The sequence below is a fragment of the Protopterus annectens genome, chromosome 7.part0 (genome assembly GCF_019279795.1).
Source record: "Protopterus annectens isolate FY-2018-M chromosome 7.part0, PAN1.0, whole genome shotgun sequence".
NCBI classification, from domain to species: Eukaryota; Metazoa; Chordata; order Ceratodontiformes; family Protopteridae; genus Protopterus; species Protopterus annectens.
In genome coordinates this window covers 392,996,681-393,014,233 of record NC_056739.1, presented here as the reverse complement: position 1 = coordinate 393,014,233, position 17,553 = coordinate 392,996,681, and the positions used below count along the sequence as shown (strand labels likewise).

General features: G+C 40.6%; 1 protein-coding gene across 3 annotated transcripts in view; it reads right to left on the bottom strand.

Annotated features, from left to right (window-relative positions):
* Nucleotides 1-17,553, bottom strand: part of SOX13 (SRY-box transcription factor 13) — a 770,893-nt gene that overhangs the window by 61,851 nt on the left and 691,489 nt on the right. For 2 of the 3 annotated variants that reach the window (XM_044076961.1, XM_044076959.1), the window contains 2 exons: nucleotides 14,952-15,020; nucleotides 4,981-5,095 (listed from right to left, as the gene is read on the bottom strand). In XM_044076961.1, coding sequence (XP_043932896.1) covers nucleotides 4,981-5,095; nucleotides 14,952-15,020 — 184 coding nt within the window. The remainder of the gene's footprint in view (nucleotides 1-4,980; nucleotides 5,096-14,951; nucleotides 15,021-17,553) is intronic. The other variant, XM_044076960.1, reaches the window with a different exon arrangement.

Here is a 17,553-nt window from a genome sequence, read left to right as displayed (position 1 = left end):
ATATACACACACACACACACACATATATATATATATATATATATATATACACACACACACATATATATATATATATATATATATATACACACACACACACACACACACACACACACACATATATATATATATATATATATATATATATATATATATATATATACTATACATGTTTACATTTATTTATAACAGCAGTAAGATATTTAACTACCTCTACTGCACAGCTATTGTATCATAATTTTCTTCATATAAAAATTATGTCTTTGTTTTTTTTTTTTTTACTATAATTTATCTCTTTATACAAATAAAGTGCTTCCTTCTTAGATTTTAGCTGTGTATTATATTAACATTATCTAGGTTTTGGTTTTTGTATTCTAACTTCATTTTCTTCTTTGCTTTTTATTTTTTTTTTTTATAACATATGTATTTCAAACCTGGAAATTTTTTTTTCCTGTGGGTTGTACTGAATATGGACACTGCCCAGATGAACTGTCATGGTTAGCAGTGCACTTAAAACTATTTCCTTCATTCTCTACCAGCTTTCCTTCTCTTTCTTATATAAGTTAGATAGTTCAGGACATCTCTTGTCTTATTGTGAGAAAATCAGTTGAAGTGTTATGCTCTGAGCAATTCCTTTCGACTTCGTGCACGTCCTCTTCCATTCTGCACTCCTTTTTTACATTAGTACTTTGCTGTTTTGCAGAAACTAGTTATACAACTCATGCTGCATACACACTGCATGTCACAATAAGGATACACCTAGAAATGATCTCTTCAACTGAATGTGCCCTCCCTGATGAAACAAATAAATAAACGTGCTTATTATTCATGCATTACTTATTAGGAGGGATGAAGAAGGCACTGCTGAAAGAAATACTTATTTAAAAGTCTAACTACAAAAAATGAGGGACCACAAACAGCAAAACAATGCCAGCAACTTCCTGTACTGTCCTTTTAAATCAGCAAAAGAGATGTTGTTTTGTCAAACAGGAGGCTATCATTTCATCTTTGTTTGGACTTGTTTCCTGTCCTGACAGGGTTGGTTTCTCTAACATACATGATTATTACACAGTGTGCATAACAAGCAGTTTCATTCAGTGGACAAGTACAGCTGAGGAGAAGGAAGGGTTGTTCTCCCAGCTGGATGCCAAACTTATCTCTATAATTCAGTATTCAAAGGGTACTTCTGGCCAGTATCAGAGAATGGGTTTGACATATACGGTCACAACAGGCAAATTTACAAAAAGAAAATGCATTTTAACAGCCAGGGGAACACCTGAAAATGATGGGCAGTTACAAGCACCTGTGTACAAGCAATGCGTGCCTGTCAGACCCACTTGCCCTCCATGTCCAACTTGACAGGTTTGTCTGTGCCTTCCAATCACTAGACAGACCTTACATTCAAGTGCTTCTGTAGCCAATAATCTGAAGAAGCAACAGCCTTGATCTTTAGCAATTAAAACACTGCACATGTGCCATTCCACTTGTTTAATTTTCTCTATCACCAAATGGTCTTTCATCCATATACCTGTAAAATGTGTTAAATGTTCAGAGACTTGTTAGTGTGAATCACTGAATGAGCAAAAAACTGGACTTGCATAAACCAAATCTGAAACTGCTGTTTCTCAAAGTATTCCCTTTCCTGCATGGCATGGTGATGCTGGAACTGGTGTATACTAGTTTGGAGGTGTGCAAGGGGGGTTGCCTTGATGCACAAAATAACCACAGGACATCAGTATTCAACATTTGCTGTATTTCTGTATTTTTCCATTTTTTTCTTTTTTTTGTAATATTGGAAACCTCGCTCAACCTCTTAGTACAAAAAATGTGGACAAAGCCTGACAAAATGGGGGGGGGGGGGGTCAAAGGTCCAAGATGGGGACAGATTTTATACATTGCACTTATAAACTCTGAAAGTTGCTAGACTAACACGTTTTGTGTTAACATAGATCTTCTGAAGGTTTAAGTCTGAAATTCAAATGTATGTCATTATTTGGTGACTTCAGTCCTCTAATTACCCCACCGATTTTGCCAGAAAACCACATATTTTATGAGCAGCACAAAAAATATGACATAAAAGGGTAGTTGAGAGGTATGGTACACACTAACGAGTCTCAGAATTATAATAGGGAGATGATTTGATACCTACTGACATCACTTTTTACTTCTTGCAACCAAAATATTCTGTATGGGAAAACCAGCAAATATCTACATCTTGTGGACATAAACACATTTGCCTGTCAGCTCAAGTGATACCGTTTTCATATCTAAACCAGAGAAAAAACATTACCAAGACTACATCCTTTCTTATGTTAGGCATGTCCAGGGATGCGTCTTTGCACAAATTTCCTGCATAAGCTTAATGTGATACACCTTTCAAGGGCCCCACTGCCCCAAAACAAATACAGCTAACAAGGAAATGAAAAAAAAAAAAAAGTTCCACCTTTAAAACACTGAATGCAGGAAGTTAATTTGAAATTTGTCATCATGAACAAACAAAACACCACAACGATTTAGGAGATTACAAAGGAAACAAGAATAAACTTGGATAATCACTTTTTGCAAATAAAGACATTTACAAATTTAGCTTTTTTAATTACTAATCGACCTAAGGGATACTGCAAATCAACTAATTGATGAAAACTATATTACAACAAGCTTGTTTGTCAGGTTACAAATACAGACTACCCTGAGAGTTCAGTGTCATCTAGTGTTGAAACATCATTTTAGTCCTGTATTACAAGATGACATCACATACATCTGGTCATCTGACTTCTGGTTCCCATACTACCCCCCCTTTACTAGAAACTGAACCAAAATCTTGCACATATGTGTTACCATACACACAGATAGAGCTTTTGCTAAGATGTGTTGCAGCTTTTGGAAGTCAGAAAATTTCAAACTTCCACCCTTCCAGAGTAGCAATTAGTTCACTGTTAAAGACAATACAGAAGGCTTCCTAGTACAGACCTGTGAGATACAATCTTTGTAGCTTAAATTAAGTGATTTAATTTCAAACTATTTTTCAAAGTTATCTGGACTGAGATTAACCTCTTCTCTTTTAGTATCCTCTGTTACAATATATACATTTCTACAGTTACAATACAGTCTGACATACAGGTATACTACTACTTCTGTCCAGTAGGACCCACTGTTGGTACATTTTTTAACACAAGCAGCTTTACAAATATATTTTCAACAAAAGCACCTGTACAAATCAGTTTGAGATACAAATAATTCTTTACAAAACTCCAGCTTGCTGTGCTGGCATATGTTACACATCCACTTCCCTACTTCTCCTGGCACAGCTGACAATACCTCACATTGTCACATGGAGCACTAGTTGAAAATCCATACGGACACAGAAAGGATCGAGAGATTTGCAGAGAAGGCACTCCAGGAATCCAGCTAAAATCCAAAAACGTAAAAAGAAATGCTAACAGGTAGCAATGCTTATTACTGTGTCAATGTTCCACCGATATAAAGCTAAAACTCATTATATTATGATGGAGCCTCACAACTGCTAGCATTTTACCGATCCTTGGAAAAAATGATTGTGGCACACTAGGATCTGACAGAAGTTGAACACTATCAAGCTGCACAATACACTGGCAAAATGGCAAACTTCAGCTAGGGCCGTCACTCTACACATTAAAATAACAGCACAGAACTATGACATGATAACTATTAAATTAAAACGCCACCACTCAAATGCAAACTTTCTAATTTAAAAACAGCAAACCTTAGATCACAAAAGGCTGCCACAGTCTTTAATGTACTACAAATTACCTTAGCTGCTATCACTTACTTTCATGTTTCAGTTGCCTCTGTTGTTACCACTCAAATCCATATTCAGTTTCTTTACTAGGTACACTCAACATCATGAACTGAATATAGTGAGCTAATCATCATTCACACATAGCCAATCAGTATTAAAGAAGTCATGATTCAGAACCTTGATCACACTACCAAGAAGGCCTTCATACCACTGTAGGTTAAGGGCACTGGGAGTCTGGGAACAATTCACGGAAACCTCACTGGTCCCAGTACAGTGGAACAGTGGATAATACGCAGAGGATTGTGCTCGGCTGGAAGCATTAGACCAAAATAAATAAAAAGTTGCCCTCAGAAAATACATTAAAGGTGTTTGCAGTCTACCACTATCATCAACAGTTGCCTCATTCACCTATTCTCATTTGAATCATACCTGTCTTAGAAATGTTTCCATTTGCAGCTTCTTTTTAAGCAGTTAAACTGTCCATTAAAAAAGTCAAATAATAATTATAGGAATAGCACCATGCCTGTTTTTTTTTATTTAATTCCTCTCTGATCTTTAAAGGAAAAGTGGGCACACACTTTTGAATAACTAAATTAGGAATGCATTATGTAAGGTGATCTTTAGATAAGAAGGCCTACATTCATAACTTACTAAGTTAACATGCAACAGACTGGAAAACTTAACATTTGCATACACTAAAAGTTAAGTTATCACTGTCAAGTGATTATCATGACATGTTTAGAGCTTCTCAAGCTGTATAAGTACTTTGCCTGTTGTTTCTGAAAGAAAGAAAAGGTGACATTATGCAAATATGACCTTTGTTATGGTGAACATCTGTGCTATATTATATATTGTGACAAGGCAACATTTCAATTTGGAATGAAGAATCTGAGACATGATGCAAAAAAACTAAAGATAACAAATTACTGAAACATTTAGTATCATATAAGTTTTTGAAGATCTATATGTAATATATCTCAGCCGAGATGTCAGAGATAAGCCAACATCAATATTACTCAAAAAATAAACGTGTTATATAAATTTAACTAACAGTGCTACCAAATTCAGCACATCTATAACTTTCACAAATGTTTAGCATTCCACTAAAATAATGACCATGTAGAGATTAACATACAGACAAAAACATCTCACTTAATTATTCACAGTGCATTTAATGCTTCCTTCTCATTTCTTTCCCTTACCTGGCTTGCAGGGAATTGGTTGAATGGGTCGGCCCATGGGTGGGTCAGGAGGTGCAGACAGTGCCTGATGATTCGGAGGAAATGCGGGAATCATAACATAGGGCATATTAACCTGCTAAAACAAAGGAGTTCAAAATTTCAAAATGAAAATTAACATTATGGGAATACAAAGAAGCACTAAAAAAACTGACTTATGACAAACTTTTCATTCATAACACATCACATGCAACTAAGCAGTTTACTACCTGAATGAAGTTCCTGTACTATTCTGTCTGGGACCATCAACAGACACTCTGTTATTGCTCTGCTAATCTGATTTGGAACCTCGGTAAATTAACTTTCTGTACTGTAGTCCTTATCAAAGTACATTAAATATAAAAAAGGAGAACAAGAGAGCTTACAATAACCATTTAAAAAGCTAACTTCAGTCAATTTGACATAATATATTTTAAAACTTCTGTACTTGAAGTCACCAACTTTTCCTACTTTCTGAGGTTTACACACATAACAAACAGCATTACTTAGAAGTATAAAACACATTACAGCAATACTGAAGCTCACAATAACCCTAATTCGTTTTTTATTACCTGCTGCCCCCCCCCCCATGACTGGCGAGCTACAAGCTCCCTCCTTATCCATTTGATTCCCCTTTCTCCTGCATATTGATGATATCAGGAAAGGAAAGCCATAACTAAGTATGCCAACTGCTATCCAGAGGGAGTTGAGAGATTTCTGTGAATACCTCAATACCCCTAATGCCCCTGCCACTATGAATGCAGAGTGTATTGCTGCTATGCCATGACAGTGAGGGGGAATGCTTTTATGTGGTTGTGTTGCTCTGCTATAATGCTATGCATTTCCTACTAGACCAGTGTGTTCCCTCAAAACTGCACCTTTCCCAGAGTCTAAACTGCAGAAACTACTTTTCCAGGCTTTCCCTGAAATGCTTCTCCTGCAGGTAAACTCCACCTAATCCCTCCTATGATGGCTAAACCAGTATCAGTTGCTCACACCCATCCATCTCCAAACAGCTCATCTGGCACTGGGACCATTCATTAAACACAGGTCATCTGGGCATTGAGTAAGGTCCAAAACATGTGACTGGAAGAGACAGTAATCCTTTATGATCTAAAGTTTAAAGATGATAAATGATCACCAAACGTCTTACATGTCAAGGTAAGCAATTACTGTTTTTCTTAAAACGCACATGCTGTCTAAGTAGAAGACTTAGACATGATCACTGTGAAAATGGATGGGTCAAAAAGGAAAAGCATTTTTGGGGAATTGCAGAGGATGTGAGGCGGCTATTACTTGTTCTACTTACTACAGAAGAAAAATGGCGTCATTGCCAGCATGCTCATGAGGGAACAAGCAATCCCTGTGGCTGCCTGAGGTTTAAGCATGCTAAAAACTTTATAAATATACATAGGTTCATAGGTTGGTACTAGGCTATCGACCCTAGGGAATATACAAGCCTAGCCATAACAATTCCCTGACTACTTCTTCCCAGAATATTTACTTCCTTGGTCCCCTGTCTAGCAGGGCAACTGACGTGATCCCAGAGGTGAATTTCCTATCTCCCATCCAATCATCAAGGTTCCTTTTGAAGAGGGCCAAAGAGGTGCTCAGCTTGACATTCATGGGCAGTCTATTCCAGAATATGGGGAGTCTCTGGGTCAGGAACCTATCCTTCCAGCATGTTTTGTTCATTGTGATGACCAGGTTTAGATCCCTAGAGTGTGTGGCTCTGAGGGACTGGGATTTCTTTAAGTGTAGCATGTCCAGCAGCTCTGGATTTGACATGGCTTTGTATGTTAAGCAGAGATCGCCTATGAGTAGGTGATATGCGACAGAGTATAGCTGGAGTTTTTTTTACACAGTCAGCATAGGGCATCTGCTTTAGGCGTGTGATTCTTTTAGCGAGGTATTTCGGTGGCCTTTCCAGTTGTTGCAGATGTCTTGTGAGGTATATACAAAACGGGGCATTGTATTCTATAATGGGTCTAATGAGGGATGAGTACAGTGGGACAATGACCTCCTTTTTTCTGGATGAAAAGCCCTTAGTGATGAGGTGTGCCACATACAAGGATTTTCTGACTGTTGTGGCAATGTGGTTATCGAATGCGAGACCACTGTCCACCTATGTCCCTATGTCCCTAATCACACTTTCAGTGTTTAGTGTACTGCCACTTATGTGGTAATTCATGGGCACATGGTTTTTCCCAAAGGGGATAACTATACATTTCTTGGCAATGAGCTTGAGCCCATGGCTCTAGCACCAGGCATCTGTTTCTGTAAGGCCCTTTTGTAGAATATTCACATCATTTGGGATTCAATAATGGTTCCCAGTTTGCAGCAATCTGTGAACATTGTTTGCCAGAGTCCCTTAGTGCTGGACTGTACTTCAGAGAAGTAGATGCCAAACAAGAGCGGTCCCAGACTTGAACCCTGAGGAACTCCACTTATCTGGAGTTGGATTTTGATTCCGCTACTTTTACAGTATGGGTTCTGTCAGTAAGCCAGTTGGCAACCCATCGAGTGATGTAGGGATTAATGCCCAGCTTAGTAAGTTTATCTATGATTCCAGAGTGGGGGATGGTGTCAAAGGCCTTGGCGAGGTCCAGATAGGCTGTGTGGACTGCCTTGCCCTCATTCACGGCTCTGGAGACTGATTCGAAGAAGTCAATCAGGTTGAGGAGACAAGATCGGCCCTTTATGAAACCAAATTGGGTGGGGTCCAGTGATTGAAGGCTGCCAATGTCTTTGTTTATAAGTTCCATGATAATGCGCTCCATGGCTTTGCAGATCAGGCTCATTAGACTGATGGGACGATAGTTCCTGGGATCCGAGGTGGATCCCCCCTTGTGGAGTGGGATAACTGTAGCTGTGCACCACTCATTGGGCACGAAGCCTGGGGTGAGGCTCTGACTAAACATGACACTTAGGTGAGGTGCCAGTTCATTTTGTAGTTAGTACACAGCCTGGGATGTTGTCTGGTCCCATGGATGCTGTGTTCTTAGCTTTGGAGAGTGTGTTTTTTTACCTGTGAGGCCATGATTACCAGAATTTGGCAATCTTTTGGTATTGAGATCGGCCCTTTAGGGGTGAGAGGGGGTGAAGTTGGCACTGAATCGATCTGCCAGGATACTGGCAATATCCTTGGGATCAGTATATTTAATGCCATTCTGTTGTATCTCAGAGCAGATATGAGCATTGCCATTTAGATTCTTGACATAACTATAGAATGCCTTGTGGTTTTCCTTGGAATCTTTGGCAATTTTATTTTCGTAACTAGCTTTGGAGGGTTTTATGAGGGAACTCAGCTTCTTACTGAGGCTGGTAAGAGAGTATTTTGCATTCTGGGATTTTCCTCTTTTCTACAACAGTTTCTTCTTTATGTTGTATAGTTTGTTTATGGCAGGGGACCACCAGATTGGCTTACTTTTTTTAGAGGAGAGCATCTTGGTTCTATTTGGAATGGCACGATTCATGCACAAGTGGATGTGCTTGTACAGTGCCTTAGTGTAGGATTTAGCAGTCGAACTTTCAGTTCCCGTCTGCATAGGTATCATAAAGTTTGTCACTTCTGACTTGAATAGCATGAAGTTAGCTTTGGAGAAATTTTTATGGAGGTTTCCCTACTAGGGGGTGGGGGTGTGATGTGGATGTCAAGGGTGATTAGCTTATGGTCAGACCTGACCAATGAGGGGGTGACCACTGGTGTGGAGCATCGATCTCCCATGTTGGCAATGACCAGGTCTAGGATATATGAGACCCTGGTGGGAATATGGATTAGTTGATCCAGGGCATTGGAATTTATGAATTCCAAGAACCATTGGGCAAAGGTGTTGGTACCAGAGTAGTTTTCCCAATTAAGGGCAGGGTAGTTGAAATCACTCAGTATTAGGGTATTTGGTTGAATCTTAATATTTTCCAGTATGTTTAGAAAGATGTAGTGAGAATCTTGGGGCATGGTGGGGGATCTGTAGCAAGCTACAGTTTGGATTGCAGTCTTACCTAGTGTTAGTTGCATCTGTAGAATTTCAGATGCATTGTGTTGGGCAACTAGCCTGGAGGTGTGAATATCCTTGGTGAATATGGACATTCCTCTGCCTTTAGTGTTTCAGTCCTGGTTTGGTGGCCAAAACGTGTGGTAAGAGTTGTAGCATGGTATTGCAGGGGTGGTCTCTGGAGCCTTGAGCCAGGTCTCAGTTACTGCACAGATATCGATGTTATCCATTTTTAGGAGTGCTTCAAGTGAGTGCATTTTGAGGTTTAGACTTCTAGCATTGAGTAGCATTACCTTCAGATTTTGCATGCTTATATCTGTTACAGTGGTGGTTTTGTCTTTTGAGCCTTGCCTAAAAAAGGCACTATAGGGGTGGCAAGAGCCTTAGCCAGTAACCTGAACCCCAGGGGCGACAGGTGCAGACCATCTCTGGCAAAGCATCGTGGTTTGTCGATCATATCATCTCAGGCAGACAGATACTTGATCCCCCCTTTGAATGACACCAGAAACTTAGTCAATTGCTGAAGTTAATCATTTTGTCCTTATACTGTGGTATCATTCTGGGCGAAGGCAGGATGCTACTCAGGGCTAGGGTCATACCTGCCTGGGCCACATGATCAGACAGCTCTTCCATGACTCTTTATGTAGCCCAGGGAGGTATGTCTCAAGTCATTCACTCCAACATGGACAATGACAGAGTCATATTTGTACTTGTTGCAGAGTGACTTGAGTGCATGCGTGATGTGGCAGATCCTGGCACCTGACTGTAATTTTCTCCTTGTTCAGCCTGGTGAGTGGGACATCAGAATGTCTGACTATAGAGTTACCTATGATTAAAGTGTTGGGTACATTGTTCATAGGTTGGTACTAGGCTATTGGCCCTAGGGCCTATACAAGCCTAGCCAAAAATGTAAGAAAATAATTTTCCTGTGCCCCTGCCAAGCAGAACCACAGAATTGATCCCTGGGGTGAATTTCCTATTACCCATCCAATCATCAAGATTTTTCTTGAAGAGTGCTAATGAGGAGCTCTGTTTGACATAGATAGGTAGTCTGTTCCAGAATATGGGAAGTCTCTGGCACAGGAATCTATCCCTCCAGCATGTTCTGTTTATTGTGGTGACAAGGTTTAGGTCCCTAGAGCATGTAGCTCGGAGGGATTGGGATTTAAGTGGAGCATGTCCAACATCTCTGGGTTTGACATAGCTTTGTATGTTAGGCAGAGATCGCCTCTGAGTAGGCGATATGCGACGGAGTAAAGCTGGAGTTTTTTGAGACTGTCTGCATAAGGCATCTGTTTGAGGCCAGTAATCCTCTTTGTGAGGTATTTTTGCGGCCTTTCCAGTTGTTGTAGATGTCTTGTGTGGTACATACCAAAAGGGGCATTGTACTCTATAATGGGTCTAATGAGTGATAAGTAGAGGGGAACAATGGCCTCTTTTTTTCTGGATGAGAAACCTTTTGTGAAGAGGTGTGCCACGTAGAAGGATTTCCTGACCACTTTGGCGATGTGATTATCAAAGGAGAGACTACTGTCCACCTGTGTCCCAAGGTCTCATCACACTTTCGGTGTTAAGTAGACTACCGCCTATGTGGTAGTTCATGGGTACAGAATTTTTACCAAAGGGGATGACAATGCACTTTTTGGCATTGAGCTTGAGACCATGTCTTTGACACCAGGCATCTGTCTCAGTGAGGCCCTTTTGTAGGATGTCCACATTGTTAGGAGTTTCAATTATGGCTCCTAGTTTGCAGTCATCTGCAAATTTAGTTAGCCAAAGACCTTCTGTGTTAGCCTGTACTTCAGAGACATAGATATCAAACAGGACAGGACCCAGGACTGAACCCTGTGGTACTCCACTTGTCACTGGTCTGAAGTCTGATTTGGAGTCTGCTACTTTCACAGTGTGGGTTCCTTCAGTAAGCCAGTTGGCAACCCATCTTGTGACATAGGGATTTATACCTAGTTTAGTGAGTTTATCTATAACTCCAGAGTGGGGGATGGTGTTGAACACCTTGGCGAGATCTAGATAGGCTGTGTGAACCACCTTACCCTCATCTATGGCTTTGGTGACTACTTCAAAGAAGTCTATCAGGTTTAGGAGACATGATCTGCCTTTTACAAACCCATACTGTGTGGGGTTCAGGGTTTGGAGATCTCCAATGTCTTTGTTTATGAGGTCCATGATGATACGTTCCATGGCCTTGCAGACGAGGCTCGTCAGGCTAATGGGGCAGTAGTTCCCGGGGTCTGTTGTGGCCCCCCCCTTTGTGGAGTGGGATAACTGTCGCAGTGCGCCATTCAATGGGCACAAAGCCTGAGGTGAGGCTATGACTGAAAAATGGTATTTAGGTGGGGTGCCAGTTCATTCTGTAGTTCATGTAGAAGGCAGCCTGGGATGTTGTCAGGTCCCATGGAAGCTGTGTTCTTGGCTTTGGAGAGTGAAGTTTTTACCTGTGCAGCCACGATTACAGGAACTTTGCATTCTTCCAGTATAAAGATGGGCCCTTTAGGGGGTGAGAGAGGGGTAAAGTTAGCACTGAACCTATCTGCCAGGATGTTGGCAATATCAGTTGGTTCTGTATATTTAGTGTCATTGTGCTGTAACTCAGAGCAGATCTGAGTGTTGCCACTGAGATTTTTGACATAGCTATAGAATGCTTTGTGGTTGTCTTTAGAATCAGTGGCAATTTTGTTTTCATAATTAGCCTTGGAGGATTTTATGAGAGATCTCAGCTTCTTACTGAGGCTGACCAGGGAGTTCTTCCAATCGTGGGATTTTACTCTTTTTTGCAACAGTTTCTTTCTTCTGTTGTAGAGTTTGTTTATGGCAGAAGACCACCAGATTGGCTTCCTTTTTTTGGAGGATAGCATCTTGGTTCTGTTAGGGATAGCACGATCCATGCACTTGTGTAAGTGCTTATAAAGTGCATTTGTGTAGGATTCAGCAGTCGTACCTCTATTGTCCATCTGCATGGGTGTCACAAAGTTTGCCACTTCTGTCTTAAGAAGCGTGAAGTTGGCTTTGGAGACATTTTTTACGGTTGTTTTCCTAATGGGGGGGTAGGAGTGGGATGTGGATGTCTAGGGTGATTAGCTTGTGATTAGCTTGTGGTCGGATCTGACCAACGAGGAGCTGACCTCTGGTGTGGAACACCGGTCACCCATGTTGGTAATGACCAGGTCTAGGATATTGCTGCCTCTGGTGGGGGTGTGGATAAGTTGATACAAAGCATTGGAATTGATGATTTCCAGAAAACGTTGAGCAAAAGAGTTGGTACATGAGTAGTTTTCCCAGTTAATGGTAGGGTAGTTGAAATCACCCATTATTAGAGTGTTGGGTTCTACCTTAACATTTTCCAGTGTGTCAGGAAAAGAGGAGTAGGAATCCTGGGGCATGGTGGGGGGTCTGTAGCACACTACAATATGGATTGCAGTTTTGCCCAGAGTTAGTTGAACTTGGATAATCTCGGATGCATTATGCTGAGCAACTAGCTTGGAGGTGTGGATATCCTTAATGAATATGGACACGCCTCCACCTTTAGTGTTTCAGTCCGGGTTTGGTGGCCAAAAGGTGTGGTATGAATTATAGCCTGGTAATGCAGGGGTGCTCTATGGAGCTTTGAACCAGGTCTCCTGTCACTGCACAGATGTCAATGTTCTCCATTTTAAGGAGTGCCTCGAGTGAATGCATTTTGAGGTTTAGACTTCTAGCATTGAGTGGCATTACCCTCAGATTTTGCTGTCTTGCTTTACGGGCTGTTGTTGGGTGGCACACTGGTGTTGTGAGCTATGTGACACTTTGGTTGTGATTGGTGTTTGTTTGCGTTTCAGCTTCAGAGGTCCTTGTTGCTTGGGCAGGTTAATGTTAAGGGCCTCCGCATAAGTGGGTTTAGTGTTACTACATATGGATGTTGGTGACGTGAGTTGTGAAGGGCTATGCGCTGCTTGAGGTGTAGTGCAGGTGTTAACCTTCTCCTCTTGACTGTCTAGCACAATCTTGGGTGGAGAGAGCTTTGCTTCCAGTTTGGCTATGTAAGTGCATCTTTCACAGGTTGTAGTGTTGGGTGGTAGGAGAGGGTTGTCTGTGTACATGAGGCAAGTGCTGCATTGCTCCAGTACACCCAGATTCAGCAGGTGGACAGGAGAAATCACCAGAAGCTGACTCTTGGACATGCCTGGTTCGGTGTTTCTTTTGTAAAGTACAAGAGCGGTTTTCCCTTACCTTGGAAAGGTACTTTGCAATTATAGGCTGTTTAGTTCCTACAATTAACTTCTCCTTATTAACAAGGAGAGTTGAATGCTTGTATCAGTTTAAGGCTTCCTAGTGCTTTCCAGCAGGTTTTAAAGCAAGTGCTAGTCACAGGGATTCAGATTTTAGTGCTACTACTGAGAAACCAGCTAGTTCTAAGGGAAAGTTTGAAGAGCAGACTTTCGGGCACCGGGAATAGTTTAAAGTTGTTGTTGTCTTTCGGCTTTTCCCAGTTAGGCATCGCCACAGCAGAACTCCAGTCCACTAATGATTAGCAGTAGATTTTCACGAATGCCAAGGTGCCAGCTCAACGTCCAACCTTCAACGAAGGCATGCCCATTTACGCATATCTTTCCAACGCCACCCAACCGCGGGGAGGACATGCAACTAATAAAAGTGCAGGAGAACAGAGAACTAGCAGATCTAAGGGAAAAAAATTGAACAGCACCGCTCAGACGCTTACAAAATGTCCTGGACATAGCAAATCTGTATCTGGGCTACACTAGTGGTAGGAAACAGTTTTTTGTTTTAATTTTTTTTAGTAGAAAGTGAAGAGACAGAAGATAATGAGATAATTCAATATGCAGAAGTTAAAGGGGTGGGTCTTTACTAAGTTCTCACTATTAACAGTAGAATGAGCTTATGTAATGTGACTGGGAGGGGGGGGTGTCCAGTATTGACTTTATACCAGAGGCGGGCAAATCAAAGCCACCAACACAAAAAGACCACAACAAGAACTGGGATAGTGGGTGGGAAAAAAAAAAAACAGTTGTACAGATTACAGAGATATTAAATCAAAAGTGCAGGCAATAAATTAGAATAAACTTAGATTTTCTCAATATCACAGCTGGCAGTAGGTCAGTCTCTCTGCAGCAGCCTGAGCAACAGGTATATCTGATTTGCATACACACAAATACAAATTGTACACATATATTTATAGAACTATAACTATACCACATGATTGCAAGAGCATATGATTTTGACTAACAATATCGAATCTTGGAACATTGAACTAGCTTCGCCTCTGGAAGCTGGCAACATTAATGACAGAATTTTTGCAGGGAAGCAAGCCCCCTCTGCACCCCAACACACCCTGCATATTATACATACCAACTCTGAGAACACAACTTCACATTGGGGAAAGGGCAAACATCTGAACCCTAAAAATACCAACGTCCAGAGGAGAAATAATTTCCAGATTCGAACTTGTCAAGTCTTGATCACATGGTTTTTCAATTATATGATATAAACCTATACATATACACATAATGGCCACTGTCCCAGCACCCAAAAACTGCAAAATTGTCCTGGAACTGCGTTTAATTAAGACTGCGCTTCAATATTTAAAATACAGCTTAAAAGCAACTTTTAAACCAGCACCAGTTTTGTTAATGAAGTACTCAAAGCTGCTCAGCAGTGACAAAGACAACAGAGAAACAATAGCAGACAAGTGCACATTTCTCTGAATTACAGCTCTGCAGTCTGCTGCTAAGTCATGGTTGCACTCATCAGGGGTGTACTTCTGACTCAGTGCAAGAAATGGAACCAGATATTGTCTACAAACCTCCTGGCCACCTCAAAGAAATCTCCAGTCATTAAAAAGTTATGCCTTAAGCATTCCAAGTCACATAACTCACGTAATACCATTATTCCAAATAATTTCAGCCAGGTGGCCCTTGCTCAAAGGGTTAGCAGAGCTGTAGCCCTTACCTGAATTTGTTGTTGAAGGAGGTTGATCTTATGCTGCTGCTGAATCAGCTGTTGCTGCTGCTTTGCTATCTACAAAGACAAAAAAATGTTACACCTCGAACATGCAGAAGGATCACAACTCTAGCAAATCTTTAAGTGTCAATGAGCCCAGCTTGGCCTCTAAATTCAATATCAGTGTTCACAAAATGACCTAATGTAGCACAAAACTGCTGGCAGTTCTGCCCAGTATGATGATGCTGCATCTCTGTACTTAGCAGCAAAGACTACAGCTGGATGTTCAGGTGTCTGTGTGTCCTAGGCTAGGCCTAATGTTGATGCTTGCAAAGCCATGCAAAGGATAACACCTCTTTCATCCAGTGAGTGAAGAACTGCTAGAGAAGTTAAAACAAGTATTTCAGAACTGTCAATGACTGTCAAAATCTATGCAAAGTGCAAGCAACATTGTTGACCAGAGGCAGGAATTGGGAAGTCAGTTAATGCAGTTTCAAGGACATCATAGTGTTGAAAGAGCTGATGTCTCTTGGAATAGTAAAATGTATTTTAACAATGTTAAATCTAATCAGGCAGAAACTAAGTATTTTGTTACACTCTGACAAATTTGGTATAGCAAAATGACTTCATACCATATATTGGGTACCCATGCACACTAACATAGTGCGTAGTGTGAATCAACATTTCCCTAAACAAAGCATCTCAAGTTTCTCAATGAATGCTCTGTGTTTGTTTCTCTGTTTTTTTCTACAATAACAGTTGTGGACTACAGCTTTTAATGACTGACTATGATACAGGTGATGCTGTGATAAATACTTCCTGAATGAGTGACTTGGTTGATTCTGCAGTTGGGTCCCTTTTCGAAAACTGACTTTTCAGAAAGCTGAAGTGCTCATGGTTGAGACAACTGACTGACCTTCCAAAAAGTTGAAGTGTTTGTACTGCGACCTTGGTACAGAAGGGATCAGGGAATTTACTACAAGAAAGGTCCAGCACTGCTGTAAACCAAGTCTGCTAACAAAAAGTATTTAACAAAACAAAAAAAAAAACTTGGATTATGGAAACGCCCAAAAGTAAACTTTATTCCAACAAAGTACAAATGCTGCATTTTACTTTGTTGGAATACAATTTACTTTTGGGTGCTTCCATAGCCAGAGGTTTTTTTTTTTCCCAGGGAATTTACCCTTTTCCCCACTGTACTGCAATCTCGGAGTTGGTATATATAATTTGCAGGTGGTGTGGAAGGTGCAGGGGGACATACCACCAACTCCTGCAAAAATAAGGATTTTGGTTGTTTTTGGTTTTTGACATTGCAAAGCATCAATCATATGCTCTTGACCATCTTGCAGGTTAACATTCCATAACACTGATGTTATGATGGGGACCTTTTGTATTTACAGTATTACAGTTGTGGTGTAACACAGCTTGAATGAAAGACTTGAATGATTCTGTAGCTACCCCCACTGTAGTGTAAAATAGCCTTAGTGAGAGACGTAGGATATTCTGCAGTAACAGTGCCATGGCTGCGGTGTAACACAGCCTGAATGAGTGACTTGGGTGATTCTGCAGTAACAGTGCCACGGCTGTGGGGTAACACAGCTTGAACGAGTGACTTGAGGGATTCTGCAGTAACAGTGCTATGGTTATGGTGTAACACAGCCTGAACAGATGACTTGGGTGATTCTGCAGTAACAGTGCCATGGCTGTGGTGTAACACAGCCTGAATGGGAGACTTAGTTGATTCTGTAGTTACAGTACCACTGTTTTAGTGTAAAACAGCCTGAATGAGACTTAGGTGATTCTGTAGTTACAGTGCACTAGCTGTGGTGTAACACAGCCTGACTGAGTGACTTGGGTGATTCTGCAGGAACAGTGTCATGGCTATGGTGTAACACAGCCTGAATGAGTGACTTGAGGGATTCTGCAGTAACAGTGCTATGGTTGTGGTGTAACATCCTGAACGAGCGACTTGAGTGATTCTGTAGTTACAGCACCACTGTTTTAATGTAAAACAGCCTGAATGAGAGACTTGGGTGATTCTGTACAAGTGTAGTATTTCTGCCTATGTGACTTAGATAAATGTTCTTGCCACTTTAAAACTGCCCAGGAAATTAATCAAGTAGACAAAAAAGTGCAAGTTTAGTTTACATACTTTTGTATTTTCAGTTCTACCTGAAATCCCAGCTGAGAAGGCCTGGATAAGTAAATTACAGGCTGATAAGCTACCCGGGCTAAAAACAGCAATCGACCTCTCAAACCAGCCCTAAAGGGGCATAGACTATTGTGATGATTTTGATTCGCTGGTGAAGTTTTTAAAAAGACAACTGTTTGCATGGAAGGTTTGATCTGATGAAAGATACTGAGTTATCCAAAATTGCTAATCATTATGAATGTTTTATTGTACTAAAATTTAAGTTTATGACAGGTGGCTGCACTGGTTGCTGCATTTGTTATTTTATATATATATATATATATATATATATATATATATATATATATATATATATATATATATATATATATAGGTTTACTATCATAATCTTGCAACCACTTCCATCGAGTGAGCACGTTGTCTAACAAAAATACAGAAAATAGCATCGAAAAGGTAAAC